This window comes from Vipera ursinii, assembly GCF_947247035.1.
Source record: "Vipera ursinii genome assembly, chromosome: Z".
NCBI lineage: Eukaryota > Metazoa > Chordata > Lepidosauria > Squamata > Viperidae > Vipera > Vipera ursinii.
This window is the reverse complement of record NC_139517.1, coordinates 22,966,828-22,986,535: the sequence shown is the minus strand read 5'-3', so window position 1 is coordinate 22,986,535 and position 19,708 is coordinate 22,966,828. Positions and strand designations below refer to the sequence as shown.

General features: G+C 37.2%; 2 protein-coding genes across 2 annotated transcripts; both read right to left on the bottom strand.

The window, feature by feature from the left end:
- Positions 1-2,889: 2,889 nt before the first annotated feature.
- Positions 2,890-3,810, bottom strand: LOC310650337 (olfactory receptor 14A16-like; the record flags this gene model as incomplete). Its single annotated transcript, XM_083379243.1, has 1 exon — positions 2,890-3,810. One exon carries the CDS (start codon positions 3,808-3,810, stop codon positions 2,890-2,892), a length of 921 nt encoding a protein of 306 aa, XP_083235369.1.
- Positions 3,811-17,648: 13,838 nt separating this feature from the next.
- On the bottom strand, positions 17,649-18,563 carry LOC310650348 (olfactory receptor 14A16-like; the record flags this gene model as incomplete). The annotated part of the gene is made up of 1 exon (XM_083379254.1): positions 17,649-18,563. The coding sequence occupies one exon, from the start codon at positions 18,561-18,563 to the stop codon at positions 17,649-17,651; it is 915 nt and encodes a 304-aa protein (XP_083235380.1).
- Between the last annotated feature and the right edge of the window lie 1,145 nt (positions 18,564-19,708).

Below are 19,708 nucleotides of genomic sequence, written 5' to 3'. Positions count from 1 at the left end.
AAAGTCAATGTGGATCCTTGACCATGGTGTATGAGTCTCCTCACATCTCCTCACATCTGTGAACTTGAGCCTGCATCATTTCTGGTCTGGACTGTTGACACGTGTAACACCCATGTACCTGGGCCTCCATAGCCTTATCTAACCCAGGCCACCAAAGGTAGCTCCGTGCCAATGCCTTCATCTGGACAACACCCGGATGACCCTCATGGAGAGACTGCAATACCCGCTGCCTTAATGAAGTGGGGACAATTACCCCAATCCCCCACAGGATGCACCCCTTATGAGCTGAAAGCTCATGTCTGTGAGTAAAATAATTCTGGAATTAGGGTCCACAGCTATTTTCTAGCCACCCTGTGTGAACCCATGCCAGAAACTTGCTCAGAACTTTGTCTGCAGCAGTTTCTGCAGCCACATCCTCCATATGCAGAGGGAACTCGGGCAAATCTGGGATTGACAAGATGTGAGAGGCTGGAGTCGGATCTGGCTCCACATATGGTAATGGTAGCCTGCTTAGGCCATCAGCATGGCCCATGTCTTTTCCAGGTTTAAATGTCAGCCTATATCTGTAGGTAGACAGGAAAATGGACCACCTTAGCATTCTGGGTGAAAGAATTTGGGGGGTCTGTCTGTCAGTAGTGAACAGCCCCAATAATGGTTTGTGATCAGTGAATATTGTGAATTCCCTGCCATACAAGCAGTGCTTTTGTTGTAAAAGAAAAAGGTGCCGGAACTCACACATGTTATATAACCCGCCATGCCTACCTACAAGGTTCCATACAAAAAAGGTTCCGGAACTCCGTTCTGATTGTTCAATGAGAAAAAAAGCCCTGCATACAAGTAATCGTAGAATTTTTTCACCCCGGCCACAATGGCCAGAGCCTCTTTGTCAATTTGAGCATAATTTTGCTCAGCAGCTGACAGGGTGCGTGAGCAGTATGGAATTGGGACTTGAGTCCCATCTCTAGACAAATGGCTTAAAACAGCCCCCATCACATAAGCAGATGCATCACAGGCCAGGCAAACTGGCAATATCTCATTGAAATGCATGAGCACTGAATTAGAAGACAGTAGTGCCTTTACTGCCTTGAAACTGCTTTCATGAACCTTAGTCCACTTCCATGGGACATTCTTATCCAAGAGCTAGTGTAATGGCTCTGCCACAGTGGCCTTGTTAGGTAGGAATGCATGGTAAAAGTTCAGGAGGCCCAGAAATGCCTAAAGCTCTCCTTTTGACTTGGGGGGAAAGTGCCATCTGAATGGCTCTCAATTTGTAGTTGACGGGGTGGATGCCATTGGCATCAATGTGGAAACCCAGGTACTCAGTAGAAGGGACCCCAATTTTACATTTGGCCCTTCTAAGTTTAAGTCCCGTGGAGCAGAACCATTGGAGAACAGCCTTAAGCCTCCCGGCAAGCACATCAGTGGACTCACTGGCAATGAGCACATCGTCAAAATAGGAGCAAATCCCCAGAATGCCCTTTAACATGCGCTCCATTACTCCCTGGAATATTCCTGGGGCCACGCTAACCCCAAACTGGAGGCATTTGACTTTAAACACACACCCCTGTGTGTTACGATTGTTTGCGCAGCTGTGGTGGCCTCATCAACTGGTAGCTGTTGATAAGCCTCAGCCAAATCTAATTTTGTGAACATGGTACCCCCTTGCAGTGATGCCAGGATGTGGCTCACAACTGGCACCAGGTACGCATGCGGCTGCAAGTCCATGAATGCTACAGACTCTATCTGGGCCAGTGCGATGAGATTCTCTGCAATATCGAATGTAGCTGGGCCACAGATGCAAAGGAGGGTTGTGGCCTTAAGGCCATCTTCGGTAACCTGATTTGCTCTCAAGTAATTCTTGACCCATGCGATGTATGATGACCATCTCTCTGGGTGAGTGACATCAAATTCTTCTAGTTTTCCGACCTTGGCCATTCCAGAAGGAATTCATGACTAGAGAGTCGTTTCTTCTGTCCTGCTTCCCAGCTGGCCTGGGAGCTGGTCTGCAGGGCCACGTGGTCGCTAGCATGGGGACTAGCTGACCAGAGGGTGGGGAACCACGTTCTCAGCCAGGCACATCACTGGCCTCACCCTAGTGACTCGTTGCAGCTCTTCATGGGAAGCAGGATCCCACCCTTATTACCAGTGTTATGTATTGAGTTGGTTGAAAGCACGAGGTGAGACAAGCAGGTGAAACAGGAATATACTTTATTGAGCTGCTGGAACAGAAGTAAAGTGCACATGCATCTGCACCGCTATTTATCCAGTTGGCCACTAGGTGGCAGCCAATAGATTTTAAGTAATACAATTCCCGCATAAATTATCCAATGGCTGAACAGGAGACTTTACGTCAGGCTAAAACCCCAAGCTGTTACACAGGCAACCGTTAGCAGCAATTACACATACGTGAACTTTGCACACAAGAAAACCCCAATACATTACACTTACCATGCATTTCTTTTTCCTATAGAGATAGATTATGAGATGGATTTGCCAATGCTAATTCATATGTTAGTGATCAGCTAATACATGAAGGTTTGGTCCAAGTGTCTGCAAATTATAACTGTTTTTTTATTCTTCATAATTATTATGTGAAAAAGGCACCAATTTTAACTATATAGTTAATTCATTAGTTAAAGTCTACAGAGAAATATTTCCAAATTGCTCTTTACCATTAAATAAATGTCATCCCACTATTTTTCATTTAGTGAAGCATCTATCTGCAGTCATAGTTATTTCTACTCTCACTGTTTATTAATCTTTTATTTCCCTCAAGAGACTTGTACACCAAAATGAAACCAGTAAAAGAATAGAACCTGGTGGCATTTTATTCACAGAACTAGGGAAAAACTATGGTGAAGACAGTATAAACAATATTAGAAGAATTGATCAAAATCTCCACAGTTGAGAAAGGACAAATTTGATATTTTTATTTCTCAGGCTGTAAATTATTGGATTGAATAGAGGTGGAAGAAGTGAATACAGAACAGTCAACCCAAAATCTATGTAAGACGGAGTGTTAGAGGCAGGTCTCACATAGGCAATGCATCCACTTAATAATAACATAGACACTATTGTGAGGTGTGGAATACAGGTGGATAAAGCTTTTTGTCTTCCTGTTTCAGAAGGGATTCTTAACACTGCCTTGAAGATCACTGCATAAGATACAACTATAAAAGTAAAACAACCTAGTGCAGCAATAAAACTGGCTACAAGAATTCCAACCTCAAGTAGATTTAATCCAGAGCAGGATAGTTTTAGTAATTGTGGAATTTCACAGAAGAATTGATTAACAACATTAGAACAAAAAAGGATGGAAAAACTGCCAGTGGTATGTAACATTCCATAGAGGAGACCTGTAACCCACACTAGAATTATGATTTCAGTACAGTATTTCCAGTTCATCACCATCTCATAGTGCAGTGGGTGGCAAATGGCTACATACCGATCATATGCCATGACTGTCAGGAGGGATAAATCAGAAGCTTCAAAGGAGAGAAAGAGAAAATATTGAGCAACACAACCAAAGTAAGAAATGTGCCGGGTGTCCAAGAGAGAATTTATCATGGATTTGGGGACAATGACAGAAACAATGCCCAGGTCTTGCAGAGCTAAATTCATGAGAAAAAAGTACATGGGGCTGTGCAGTCGATGGTCAAAAGCAACTGCAGAGATGATGAGAATATTTGTTGTTACAGTTGCAAGATATAACACAAAGAAAAAAAAGAAATGCAAAAGCTGCAGATGCCGATTTTTTGAAAATTCTAGAAGCAGAAAATAAGGCACTGTAGTTTGATTCTCCATGTTCATTTATGTCAAAGCTGGCATAACTACAAGGAAAGAAAGGAGGAAAATTCAGTTAGAGAAAATTTTGGTGGTGGCATTTTGATATATGGAGAGAAGAGAAAACATCAAGAAATGTAAATCATGGACTGAATGAACAAAGTTGTAGGATGGGGATATTAGAGCACACTGTTTTCCATTTTTACCCATTATTTTATCTCTACTAAAGGACCAATGACCAACTTCACATTTTTTCTTCTTTCCTCTTTTCAGCTGTGTTATCTCATGTAGTGATCAAAAGCATTGGCATTGAAGCATTGAACAAAGTTGGTTCAGGTCTATTTCCATCAATGAAAGATTTTTGGAATAATTGGACCCATCATAATGAATCTGCACTCCTACAGGATTCCAGTAGTGTTGGAAAATTGGAAAATTCCAATATATGGTGCATTGTGCTTCTAGAAACAGGCAATGTAAATCTAGCCAATAAATATAACAGTAATTTGCTGTATCTCTTACATGGAAATCTTGAGAACACACATCTTAAGAACCTCCTCCTCCTTAAGTAACACCAGCTGCCTGCAATTAGTGCAGGATCGCATCCCACCAGGCTCAAGGTTGACTCAGCCTTCCATCCTTCCGAGGTAGGTAAAATGAGGACCCAGATTGTTGAGGGCAATTAAGCTGACTTTGTAATAATGTCGCTTAGGGGTGTGTGTGTGAAAGCCCTAATAAGCAGTCATATACATAGAATGAAGGCTACTGATAAGCTTGTAAGCCGCCCTGAGTCTTCGGAGAAGGGCGGGATATAAATGGAATTAAAATAAAATTAAATAAATAAAATAAACTTAAGTTACAACATCTGCTATTTCGATCTTCCCTTGGTGATAAACACACATATATACCACTGTTAAAAACATTTAATCAAAGGACCTCATATATTAGCAAAATAAATTAATAAATCCCTTTATGCAGCAATCAGAAGGAAATGAACATTCAGTTTGAAAAGGGAGTCTCCTATCCAATAAAAACCAAAAATGTCTATTGTAGAGTTTGGGACGAAAGTGAGACACAAACTACTGTACCTTTGAAGTCTGACATCCCAGCATTTTTTTAAAGAATGTCGAATGCCATGCAAGCACATTTTCAACAATAATACTTAACTTATTTAAAAAACAGAGAAATAAAAAGATTTAGGAATCTTACCATGCATTTCTTTTTTCCTATAGAGATAGATTATGAGATGAATTTGCCAATGCTAATTCAACTGTTAGTGGTCAGTTCATATATGACGGCTTGGTCCAAATTTCTGCATATTATAACTGCTTTTTTGATCTTCATAATTATCATTTGCAAAAGCTGCCAATGTTAAATATGTAGTTAATTCAGTAAGAAAAAGAAAACTTTACTTACAGCCTCTTATTTGACATTCATTAGGTAGTATTATAGGTAATAAATACAATACACTGGAAAATATTTTTTAAAAGAAATCACATATAGACCAAATGAATAAATAAATCCTCTTCTCCAACAATGGAAAGGAAAATGATAGTCCAACTTTTTTGGGGGGGAAACAAAACAGTTTCCCCTGAAGTGGAAACCTCTATTCACTCCAAGAGAGTTTGGCCACAAAATGAGATGCAGTCTATTAGAACTATGACCTCTGACATCTCAGTATTTCTTTCAGCAATGTGGATCCACATTTTCACTAATAATACTTTAATGTTTAACAATAAACATTTTCATATGTGTTAAGAGTAAAAAAACATCAAGAAATGTAAAAATGGACAGAATGATCAGAGGAATCTGAGCATGAACCACAAACATGCAGTGGGAATTGCCACTTTTAATCCAACTGTACTAAAGAACCAACCACCTTCACATCTTTTCTTCTTTCCTTTTTTTCCTCTTACTTCATGTACTGATCAATTGCCTAGGAGTAGAAAAACCTTCTTCAGGTCTATTTGCATCAGTGATAGATTACTCAAAATAATTGGACCATAATCATAATGTCTCACTTTTCCTACAGAATAGTGGTACCGTTAAAAAATTGGACAATTTAGAAGAAAGGCAATGTAAATCTAGGAAATGAATATTGAATTAATTTGCCAAGTCTTTAACCTGGAAATTTTGAGAGCAGAAATTTTGTCTTTGTATAATGGCTCTTTGAGTTTGCATTTGTCTGCATTTGTAAGTCTTTATGTAAATGATACAGACATCTTTTTCTCAATTTCCCTAGCAGATTTTAGGCTAAAAATAGAATACAAAGCCTTTAAACTAATAAACTAATATGCAACATTCTTGAACATGTATTTAATGGCATATTGTTAAATAGAAAATGATAGAACTTTACTTACCACCTAACTGCTGATTTGATATTTCTGCAAATTATAACTGTGTTTTATTCTTAATAATTATCATGTGGAAAGGTACCAACATATGTAATTAATTCATTGTTTACTAGCTACATAGAGATCTCTCCAAATTGTCTTCTGTTTCATAATGTCTTTAAATCTATACTGTTTGAAGTTCAATTTCTGAAACATTATATTAAAACCATTTGTTCTCATCCTTAAAACAACTTAACCTATTCCATTATATCAAAAAACCCTGTCTTATGCAATTATTCTCTTCAATTATCTTCCTGCAAAAAAGATATAAAGCCAACCCTGAGATACAAAACATAAGGCATTTTAAAATAAATACCAATTTGCTCCATAAAAGAGGGAAATATATTTTCTGTTAAATTTTCAATTTACAACTGACTTATTTGTCTCTATAGATAATGTCTTCTATGCTGTTAAGAGTGTTAAATATCTTACTGTCAATGCTGTCCCACTAATTTTCATGGAGTGAAACATCTATCTGCAGTCATAGTTATTTCTACACTCAGTGTTTATTAATCTTTTATTTCCCTCAAGAGACTTGTAGACCAAAATGAAACTGACTTGTGTGCTTATTAATATACTTAACAAATGTAAATAATACTGACTTCTGTGTGTTCATTAACATAATTTGTCATTAAGAATACAATAGCTTCCTCCAGGACCATGTATCATATCACATAGAATAATAATAATATTTCAGATAATTAACAGAATGTGGGATGCAGTGTAAATAGTGATAGGTGAAACAAAATGCCTGGCACATATTTCTTCATTGGTGATTCTCTTTTACTTCCAGCTTTTAAAAAATGTCTATTCTGTATGCCACATGCAGGGGAAAAGCTGGATAATGGTTAATAATTCTGCCAATTATAAGCGGGGAAAGCCAAAACTATATATATCAGGAAGCCCATAAAAACCTAGTAGAATGCCAATAGTTATCCAGTAAAAGAATAGAACCTGGTGGCATTTGTGTGGGAATCCCCCCCAAAAAAAAAACAAAAAACAAAACATGATTATAGTACTTTTGTATTATAAGCCACACTCCTTTGTAGGGAATATATGGCTGGCTGATGAGACTACTGATAGAGACCTAAAAGAAGGCTCAGAGAACGAGATGCAGTGTAAGCCCACAGAGACGTATAAAAGCTACGTATAATAGAATAAATAATAAAATAAATTATAGAAATCACTACAAAATCTCACAGATCAAGATACTTAGTGGTTAGAAAAAGGAGTTCTACAAATACTTGTTTTAGAAAATCAGTATACATAAAATAGATAGATAGATAGATAGATAGATAGATAGATAGATAGATAGATAGATAGATAGATAGACAGACAGACAGACAGACAGATAGACAGACAGACTGTTGTTGTTGTTAGGTGTAAAGTTGTGTCCGACCCATCACGACCCCATGGACAATGTTCCTCCAGGTCTTCTTGTCCTCTACCATCTTCTGGAGTCCATTTAAGCTCATGCCTACTGCCTCAGTGACTCCATCCAGCCACTTCATTCTCTGTTGTCTAGATAGATAGATAGATAGATAGATAGATAGATAGATAGATAGATAGATAGATAGATAGATAGATAGATAGATAGATAGATAATGGATGGATAGATAGATGAATAAATGGATAGACAGACAGAAGTAGAATTTATCTCTCCCACCCCAATGCCCAGTACACTTGCTCAGAATAGCATTTCTCATATTTGCATCACTTATAAATTATAATCACAAAACTTCTAAGAAAAAGGAACAGTAAGAATATTTCTAGAGGCAGATCGGTAGGATGACCAATCCCCCTCTCCAATTGTATCTAGTAATTCAGTAACTTTGACTGGGTTCAAAGAATAAAAGCCATCGCTGGAAAATTCAAAAAAGAATAAACATCCATTTGGGTGGGTAAAACATGTAATAGAAAGTATAAGATGCTAATGTTATTAATGCTGTTATCTCCTGTAAGTCAGTAGAAAGAAAGGCTACACTATTATTATGGGGGGGCAAGGACAATCATTTTGATAAAGCCAGTACATCAGTATTTTGATTCCACGCTCAATTGTTATATGTACTAAAATCTTACACTGATATATGAAAAGGATATAAGGTAGCTTTTCATGGCACTGCAAGTCTCCTTTTGTTGGACAGTTAGATCTTTCATAGAAATCTTGATTACCTCAAGAGGGCTACCAATTCTTAATGGTTTTGATCAACATATTTTCTTACTTGTTGCCATTTTGGCAACACAACCTGCCTTAACATGATACCTGAAATCAGCTGAAACATTTGCAAAGATTGCAAAGTAATCCTAAAAAAACTTAAGGAACATACACAGCAAGATACAAGGATCAGAAGATCCATAGAGGTTGGTAGTAGGCTGGTTGACTCTTTCTCTGTATCTGACAGTTCTGCAGTTTGAATGGATCAGCATCAATTCTGAGATGAATGAAAAAACAGCTTGAAAATATAGAAAAACTGAACATACCAGTGGAAGGGAAGGGCATGTATTGGAAGGTACAAAGTAATGTTGGAAGAATAATATTTGGTTCATTCTGTCCAGCTGGAACAATGAGGTTGGTGCAATGAACAAACTAAAAAGATGGGAAAGTGACTGCTAGGAAAGGAGGTTTTATTTAGGAAGCCAGAAACTGCATGACAACAGCAGCGAGTTCTGGGTCAGCTGGATGATTGGAAGAGTGAGTAGAATGATTTTTATACTTTTCTAAACCTTTGTGGTTGAGACACCTGAAGGCATATTTGATTAGTTTAATAATGTATCTTTTGATATTTTGATTGTCCGTATCTGGTTTCCTGGGTGGCGGATGGTCTCAAGGCTAGCCTTGGGGAATGGTAGGGAATGCAATTTCTGTGGGATCCTGTGTTTGTAGAATTTAATCCTGTCAATTTAATCTGTCTCAGTCTAAACAAGTGAGTCAATTCTTACCCATTTTGTTTCCCACCAATGGATACAATCAATCCATTTGCAGAATGTTCTTTTGGGGTTGCCTAAGGCTAATCCACTTGGCTAGGGAGGAGGGTTTTTTTTAAACCTCTAAGGGTGGTTCTTTTCCTTTTTATCAAGGGTCATCAAATGGGGAATGGGGACCCTTTTTACAAATGGGGACCCTTTTTACAATTCCCTCATTTTGTGCTAATATGCATATTTTTTTCAAATATATGTATTTTGTACAACTTAGATTCTGTCTGAATAAATATGGTATCTGTTGTCTATGTGGCTCATCATTAAAGAGACTTGGTTTGCAATAATAATAATAATAATAATAATAATAATAATAATAATAATAATAATAATAATAATAATAATAATAAGAAGAAGAAGAAGAAGAAGAAGAAGAAGAAGAAGAAGAAGAAGAAGAAGAAGAAGAAGAAGAAGGAGAAGGAGAAGGAGAAGGAGAAGGAGAAGGAGAAGGAGAAGGAGAAGGAGAAGGAGAAGGAGAAGGAGAAGGAGAAGGAGAAGGAGAAGGAGAAGGAGAAGAAGAAGAAGAAGAAGAAGAAGAAGAAGAAGAAGAAGAAGAAGAAGAAGAAGAAGAAGAAGAAGAAGAAGAAGAAGAAGAAGAAGAAGAAGAAGTTGGAAGGGACCTTGGAGGTCATCTAGTCCAACCCCCTGCTCAGACAGGAAACCTTATACCATTTCAGGCAAATGGCTGTCCAGTCTCTTCTTAAAAACCTCCAGTGTTGGAGCATTCACCACCTCTGGAGGCAGGTTGTTCCACTGGTTAATTGTTCTAACTGTCAGGAAGTTTCTCCTTAGTTCTAGGTTGCTTCTCTCCTTGACTAGTTTCCATCCGTTGCTTTTTGTCCTGCTTTTAGGTGCTTTGTAGAATAGCTTGACTCCCTCTTCTTTGTGGTAGCCCCTGAGATATTGGAACACTGCTATCATGTCACCCCTCACTCTTCTCTAGGTTAAACTACACATACCCAATTCCAGCAACCGTTCCCTATATGTTTTAGCCTCCAGCCCCCTAATCATCTTTGTTGCTCTTCTCTGTACCCTTTCTAGAGTCTCGACATCTTTTTTACATCGTGGTGACCAAAACTGGATGCAGTATTCCAGGTGTGGCCTTACCAAGGCATTGTAAAGTGGTATTAGTACTTCACGTGATCTTGATTCTATCCCTCTGTTAATGCAGCCTAGCACTGTGTTGGCTTTTTTGGCAGCTGCAGCACACTGCTGGCTCATATTGAAGTGATTGTCTACTAGGACTCTGAGATCCCTCTCACAGTTACTACTATTGAGCAAGGTACCACCTATACTATACCTGTGCATTTGATTTTTCCTGCCTAAATGTAAAACCTTACTATTTTCACCATTGAATTTCATTTTCTTCTTCTTCTTTGGTTTTGGAATAGTTGAGAGGCCAGTTCTTTGACAGCTGAGGCATAGAGGAATAAACAGAGACAGCAGAGGAAAAGTCATGTAATGGTTTCTGTGGCTGCCCCTAAGATGAGAATTTTTAGCCAATGGAGGTCTAGTAGCCATAAGCAAAGCCCAAAGAAGTTGAAGGGAAATTTAGCATAGGCAATGTCTTGTGCTAATTCTTTTAGGTTCCTGATGTCACTTTCTATGAGTTCCTAGGTTTCAGTCACGTTGATACAACACATATCACAAAATACTTTGCAGCCGTAATTATGTCTTAACAATAAATAATCAATGGTTACTCGATTTTCAAGTGTTGCTAACTCTGACCTGTCCAAGTTCTCTGTTTAGGGTATCCAATGCTTGGGAGGTGGAATTTAGACTCTTGGCCATGGTAGATGCTAGGCTGTTAGCTAGTGCCACGTACTCTGCTTTGGATAGCAGCACAGTTCACAAGTAACATTCTGGTGTCAGGAACTGGAGATCTCTCTTCCACTGCCTCTGTAGTGCATACATTAGTATGGTCAGTCACTCTAGGATGCATGGTCACCCAGTGGAGTTTGCTGATAGGTAGGAATAGGCTTTGACCTACACAACAGAAAGCAACCTAGAGGGAGTCTTACATGGCTATAGGAGAAAGGGATAGTTTTGGTATGATTGCAGACTACCTTGGAATTACTAAGGTTCTGCCATATGGAGACTCTGAGGTCTTGATAGACTGTCATTCTGAAAGAAGCAGCTGTGCTGGTGACTGTTGCCATGCATAGTGTGCACATGTTCTCATCTGTGAGGTTAGTGCTGGTTTCCCCAGTCAAAGATGGTGCAGTAAGGGCTTCCGGTTTGCACACGTGGCGCTTGTGGACATGCAGGAAGAGCCCTCTCCCTGCCGTCCGAACTTACTTCCTTGAAGGACCCTTCAAGTCCTTCAAGTTGCCCTGGAGAGGGGGCACTGTGAGTAGGCCCACCCTGTCATTGTGGAAGGACAGCAGACCTCCATTTCATCCAGAGCAGCTCCTCTGGCCCAAAGAAGAAGAGATCGGCCATTAAGATGGCCGATCATTAAGCCGTTGCCTGCTGAAAGCCAAAAGCACCATCAAGCACAATGAAGCAATCTGGAGGATTTGGGTGAGACCTTACCTTTCTTATTCCCCTAACTACCTTCCTGTGGGACCTTTTTAAAAATCTCCTCCCCCTCTTTTGAAAGATTGGGGACTGCTTACCTGTGGATTTACGATTTTAAAGCCTCAAAAGAAATTAACTGACTAAGCTAATTAACTAAGCAACCCTTTCTGTACCTCTGAAATCTTTGGGCTACTAAAAAGTTTTTATTGCTTATTTCTATGGGGACCTAATACCCTGTTTACTACTACAAATGAATTAATAGGATAAAATACTTATATTATATTAGTCTGCAAAAGGATTGTATAGGCTATTGAGGACATGTTGTGGTGAAACCTGGTATAGCAAGTAAACCTTTTTTTTATTCTGAGATCTGGCTCTAACAGATTTGTCCTTGACATTATCTTTCAAGATAAAAATTGGGAAAACCTGGAACTGAAAATAACCCCTAGGAATAGTGGAGGTGGACATTTATTGACTTTTATTAAAATAGCCTCCACTAAAGGCCTATCTGTAAAATATTAAAGAAATGGAAGAATATATCTCACCACTTGACTATAAACTCATACTTGATACAATTTTGGCAATGACCACAGAAATAAAAGCCAGACTTAAAGACAAATATGACAGCACAAACTCACCAAGTGAGACTTCTATTTCAATTGATGAACTGACAATCCAAAAATGAATAGAGGATGAAGAATCCCAAAACAAAACAGGGGACTCTAAAGTACAACAAGTACAATCTACTGAGAGCGTTGATGCCCAAACTTCAATTTCAACTATAAAACCGACAATCCAACAAGCAACAGAAGCTGAAGAAAGCAATACTAAGATGAAAGATGCCAAAGACCTTCAAATACTGTACACTAAGACTTCAATCAACCAAACAACAACTACAACACCACCAGATATGACCTCCTATCTAAGCCAGATGGATTTGAAAGAAGACCAGACTGAATTAACAACAACTGCACTATTGCAAACATGGAGACTGGATTTACTGAAATGAAAATTTAATGACTACAAAGGGGTCAGTCCCTATGAAAAATTGACAACTGGATGGTCTCCCTGGATTCAAACAATGTGTAAAGGAAGAAAGGGAGATACACATGACAACCTAAAAGCAATGATATGGAAGCCAGCCTGGCATAAGAAGAAACGTAGAATTAGATTTTAAAAAAAAAATAAAATAAATCTGTTTTTCTGTTCTAAGTGTTGGGACTTGCCATGATATAGCTTCAATTTCTCTCTCAACTGCACAAGGAGAACTGTTAAAAAACATAAACTGAGTCTATATTTAGGATCTAGATTTCTAAGGGGATGAAAACTAGCTAAAAACAATAAAACATACTTTGTTAACTATAGATGAATTGTAAGGATGACAAATATAATATGTATGTATGATACATATGATAATTACTATATAATGAAATAGAATAGCTATCAGAACATAACTTTGAATTATATCATAGAACTTGCAATGATATAGTAAGAGATATTATTTTAAAAATTGATGAACTACTAAGATGATAAATAGAATACATTTGTTCTAATGATAGAGCTAAAATTATTTTTAATGGACTAAGGGGAATCTTTAAAAGATACATATTGAATTTATATTTAACTTTTAGCTATTAGAACTCAGTGGGTTAGGACGCTGAACTTGTCGATCAGAAGGTTGGCAGTTTGGCGGGTCAAATCCTGAGTGCCGCGTAACAGAGTGAGCGCCTGTTACTCGTCCCAGCTTCTTCCAACCTAGCAGTTCAAAAGCACATAAAAATGCAAGTAGAAAAATAGGGACCACTACGCTGGGAAGGTAACAGCGTTCCGTGCGCCTTTGGTGTCTAGTCATGCCGGCCACATGACCATGGAGACGTCCTCGGACAAGCGCTGGCTCTTCGGCTTTAAAACGGAGATGAGCACCGGCCCCTAGAGTTGGAAATGACTACCACGCATGTGCGGGGGAACCTTTACCTTTTACCTTATATTACACAATTAGGAAGGAAACAACAAAAGATTTTTTTTCAATAATTGGTGAACTATTAAGATATTAAATAGAATAAATTTGTATATAATATAAGAACACACTGAAACGAATTATATATGTATTCTAGACAGGGTAATTACTATATAAAGAAATGGGGGAAATGGGGGCTAACTGAAAGTTAAGCTTTCTTTTATATATTATAGGCTAGTTCGGAATTTTGCATTCCAATTAGGTATAACTTAAAAACAGGACATGGATATGTATATGTGAAAATATATTGAAAATTGTTCTAATTGATTGTGGTATAATTAGAAATGTATCAATTTGATAAATTTGACTATGTTACCATAACTAAGGGAATCTGAGAGGGAATTCTTGTTGATGTAACTTGACCTGTCTACAAATGACTTTGCTATTGTTTACTTTTAACTACCCAACCACCGTATTGCTTCATAAACACCGGGATGTAAAACCAAAAAATCAATAAAACTTGTATTTTTTAAAAAAATGATGGTGCTGTATGTGGCTGGAAGTGGGAAATCCCTAAGCTTAGTGTGGTTTAGTATGGCTTGCTGTCTGAAAGCTACCCCCATCAGGCATGTGATCAGAAAGTCCTTTACAAATTTACCCCCAGCAAGCGGAAGTGAGAGTTAAAACATGAATCATGTGAGAAGACCTCCCTGAAGCATGTTTCACCACTTGGTATTCTCTTTCACATCCACCTTTTAAGAAATCCCATCTACTATTCTTCCCACCACAGTGAGGGAAACAGCTATTAATTAGTTAATTAAGGGGCAGAATATTCAGGCCTTTTGGGGAAAAAAGGGAATATGATGAAAAGAATGGCAAGAAACTCATAGAAACCTAGTGGGTTATCAATAGAATAAGGTGCACAATAAAATCATATAAACCAGAGGCATTTTTGGTGAGAGTGTAATCAAGCAAGTTGATAGTTCATTGTTGCAATCAAACTATACCTCTTTATAGGGTGCATTTCACTGCCTGCGTAGACTGCAAATACAGACCTGACACAAGACTCATAAAATGAGTTATAAATCCATAGAAACATATAAAATACCTATAGTAGAATAATTAATACAGTAAATCTATAGAAATCAATTTCCTGCAATGGTAATTATAGAATTTCTTCCAGAGTAGTCATTGCTACCACTTCTCCAGAAGAATCCATTACAGCCCCTGTGGCCAAGCACCAAAAAACAGATTTCAGCCTTTTCATATTTCACTATTTTTACTCAAGTAAAAAAAGAAAAAGTAAAGTGCAAAGTGATACTGAAAGTTTTAAAGAACATACAGAATAAGATGCAGGAATAGGTACATCCTTGAGGCAAATTGTAGGATGGCTGACTTTTTTTTTAATCTGATAATTCTGCAGCTTTGACTGGGACAAATGGAAAAATAGCTAGAAAATGAAGAAAAACAGAACCTCCCAGTGAGAGGGAAGTCCATGTATTAGGAAGTACAGGACACATAAGCTCTGCTAAAGTAGGAGAGAGAGTGGCTAAGCCAGGAGAAGAAGTCAAATGGGGGATTAGCATGGAATCCCAAAGTCTGATATTCCCCCTCCAATGCTGTCAGACCTTATCTAGTCTCACCCAAATGCTAACCATCAGCCTGAGAAGATTTCTTTGTATCATGTTTCCCTAAAAGTAAGAATTGTCCCTCCCAGACAATAGGTTGTTTTCAGGGAACTTTCTAGTAGGTTTAGATTAGAGATTTGCTCATTTATGTTAGTTAATTTGTTTTTAATCTCATCATAGTTTCTTCTTGTGTCTCCTTTATGTGAAAGAATTGTCCCTCCCAGACAGACGTAGCCAAAAGTCAAGTTTTTCCTTCTCTTCAAATAGTTCTTAAGATTAAAAATAAAAGCTCAATAGATGTTTATTGTCCAAGAAGGTCATGGTAGTAAGTATGCCAAAATATTTTTCTCTGTTGCCAGCTGTTCTCTGTTAAGCTAAGAGTCACCAACAACAAAGAAACTAAGTTGTTACCTACTTATAAACTTCTTGCCAGGTCAGCATCAGTCATTGCAGCTATGTTGCTATACCCTAATCCACCACTAGATAACACTCCATACCCATTTTCCAACTCTTAAAACAGAAGGTTGATTTCTTATATTTCACCCCAATATTCTTTCAAAGAGAAAATCTTAACAGTTTTCTCAGTTCTCAGATTTGTCAAAATGGTAGTTTTATATTGCTTCTACTTCAGTATTATGTATATCTGTTCCCCATAAAAAAATTAAAACACTGCTTCTGTTCCTTGGAAGGGTGGGGCTGCAGTCCCCTTACTTCTTATGTTTGGAGGTTTTAACTTTTGGGGATTTTTTTCCAGGAAATCCAGTTGTAAAATAGTAAAGAAAGAATCAATATTCTCACCCAGATCCAAAAATGCTGTTTACGATCTGTTAGCTAATTAGTGTTTTGTTTCTTTGGTTGTCAGCAGCTGGAAGCTGGTCAATGGAATACAGCCAGCCTTTCCCCTGACAGTTTGTAGGGCTTTATTCAGATCAAATGGATTGAATGCCATCTCTCCATGATCAGCCATGAACCACCTATTTCATCATCACCTCGCCAGGGTGACTTTAGACCATTTAGGGCCCCCAGCAGGGCATAATCGGACATGGAAAACCAATCTGATGCAGAAATTAAGGCAACAGGCTAGAAACCAAAAGACTGGGACTTTTATTCCCCCTTAGGAATGTTGCCAGCTGTGTGACTTTGGGCCAATCCCATTCTAAAAGCCCTTGAAAGAAAGCAATGGAAAACTCTTTTAAAATTAAAGTTGCCAGGATATATATATATATATATATATATATATATATATATATATATATATATATATATATATATATATATATATATATATATATATATATATATATATATATATATATATATATATATATAGGAACTTTTTGAGGCAGTTGCCAGGAGTTGAGACTGACTGAAAAGAGCAAAATATTAAAGTTTGTGAGGAAATGACCATTTCAGGTAAGAAGTGTTATAGAGACTTATATACTTTTAGAAATGCTGAAGCTTTAGCTAACAACATTATGGACCAGCATTAAAGAGAAGACATTTCATATAGGAAAGCACAGGGGAAAAATAGACCACATTATTTAAACCTGCTCTGTATTTCAGTTTTTCCCCTGTCAGAAGCATAATTTGGAGTTCAAACTTGAGCCAGTTTTGCTCAAGAATAAATAAAATGAAATCCAGACATCTTTGAAGAAAGGAGAAATATTTATTTCTAAAAACAAAGAGTTTGGCTGTAAGGGCAGCTGCAGAGAAATGGGGTACAATGAGATACATTTATAGGGGAGTTTGTCTCAGGTGTAGAAATGTGTATATGCTGAATCTAGGGTGACACTTGAGTGTTGTGTGTGATTGTGTGTGTGTAGGTATATAATCTATGATGTTTATTCTTATGAACATGTAATTCTGTTGGGAGACCTAATTTAATTAATTCTCTTTGTGCTTATAGACATTGTCCTTTGATTTGTGGATTTGGTTGGGGGAACTTATTCAGTGGTTTGAAGAAGTTTGAATAAAAGTTTGTCCCTCCCTCCAAAAAATCAAAATATTTTTGTTATAATTTTTATTTAGTTTCAACTGTCACTTATCTGTCAATTATCTAGTGGAGACACTGATTCTCAAACCATTCTGTTAATGTTTTAAGGGAATATGTAAATAGTATAAAGAATAAAATACATTTTGACATAAAACTTCTCATACCACCAATTGTACACGCTGTATCTCACTTCACTAAACCACAGGAGTTGTCAGCCTGTGGAATACCAAAGCTGCCCAATATCCATATTTAGAAACTGTAAAAAGTGTTGATAGTAATTAGGGACATTTGCTAAACAACCTATATAGTGCTAGGTTTTTCTTGTTCTACCATATTCTTTTATTCACAGAACTAGGGAAAAACTATAGTGAAGACAGTATAAACAATATTAGAAGAATTGATCAAAATCTCCACAGTTGAGAAAGGACAAATTTGATATTTTTATTTCTCAGGCTATAAATGATTGGATTGAATAGAGGTGGAAGAAGTGAATACAGAACAGTCAACCCGAAATCTATGTAAGACGGAGTGTTAGAGGCAGGTCTCAGATAGGCAATGCATCCACTTAATATTAACATAGACACTATTGTGAGGTGTGGAATACAGGTGGATAAAGCTTTTTGTCTTCCTGTTTCAGAAGGGATTCTTAACACTGCCTTGAAGATCACTGCATAAGATACAACTATAAAAGTAAAACAACCTAGTACAGCAATAATACTGGCTACAAGAATTCCAACCTCAAGTAGATTTAATCCAGAGCAGGATAGTTTTAGTAATTGTGGAAGTTCACAGAAGAATTGATTAACAACATTAGAACAAAAATGGATGGAAAAAGTGCCAGTGGTATGTAACATTCCATAGAGGAGACCTGTAACCCACACTAGAATTATGATTTCAGTACAGTATTTCCAGTTCATCACCATCTCATAGTGCAGTGGGTGGCAAATGGCTACATACCGATCATATGCCATGACTGTCAGGAGGGATAAATCAGAAGCTTGAAAGGAGAGAAAGAGAAAATATTGAGCAACACAACCAAAGTAAGAAATGTGTCGGGTGTCCAAGAGAGAATTTATCATGGATTTGGGGACAATGACGGAAACAATGCCCAGGTCTTGCAGAGCTAAATTCATGAGAAAGAAGTACATGGGGCTGTGCAGTCGATGGTCAAAAGCAACTGCAAAGATGATGAGAAGATTTGTTGTTACCGTTGCAAGATATAACACAAAGAAAAAAAAGAAATGCAAAAGCTGCAGTTGCCGATTTTTTGAAAATTCTAGAAGCAGAAAATAAGGCACTGTAGTTTGATTCTCCATGTTCATTTATGTCAAAGCTGGCATAACTACAAGGAAAGAAAGGAGGAAAATTCAGTTAGAGAAAATTTTGGTGGTGGCATTTTGATATATGGAGAGAAGAGAAAACATCAAGAAATGTAAATCATGGACTGAATGAACAAAGTTGTAGGATGGGGATATTAGAGCACACTGTTTTCCATTTTTACCCATTATTTTATCTCTACTAAAGGACCAATGACCAACTTCACATTTTTTCTTCTTTCCTCTTTTCAGCTGTGTTATCTCATGTAGTGATCAAAAGCATTGGCATTGAAGCATTGAACAAAGTTGGTTCAGGTCTATTTCCATCAATGAAAGATTTTTGGAATAATTGGACCCATCATAATGAATCTGCACTACTACAGGATTCTGGGAGTGTTGGAAAATTGGAGAATTCCAATATATGGTGCATTGTGCTTCTAGAAACAGGAAACGTAAATTTAGCCAATAAATATAACAATAATTTGCTGTATATCTTACATGGAAATCTTGAGAGCACACATCTTGAGAACTTAAGTTACAACATCTGCTATTTTGATATTCCCTGGTGATAAACACACATATATACCACTGTTAAAAACATTTAATCAAAGGACCTCATAAATTAGCAAAATAAATTAATAAATCCCTTTATACAGCAATCAGAAGGAAATGAACATTCAGTTTGAAAAGGGAGTCTCCCATCCAATAAAAACCAAAAATGTCTATTGTAGAGTTTGGGAAGAAAGTGAGACACAAACTACTATACATTTGAAGTGGGACATCTCAGCATTTTTTAAAAGAATGTCGAATGCCATGCAAGCACATTTTCAACAATAATACTTAACTTATTTAAAAACAGAGAATTAAAAAGATTTAGGAATCTTACCATGCATTTCTTTTTCCTATAGAGATAGATTATGAGATGAATTTGCCAATGCTAATTCACCTGTTAGTGGTCAGTTCATATATGAAGGCTTAGTCCAAATTTCTGCATATTATAACTACTTTTTTGTTCTTCATAATTAACGTGTGCAAAAGGTGCCAATGTTAAATATGTAGTTAATTCATTAAGAAAAATAAAACTTTACTTACAGCCTCTTATTTTACATTCATTAGGTAGTATTATAGGTAATAAATACAATACA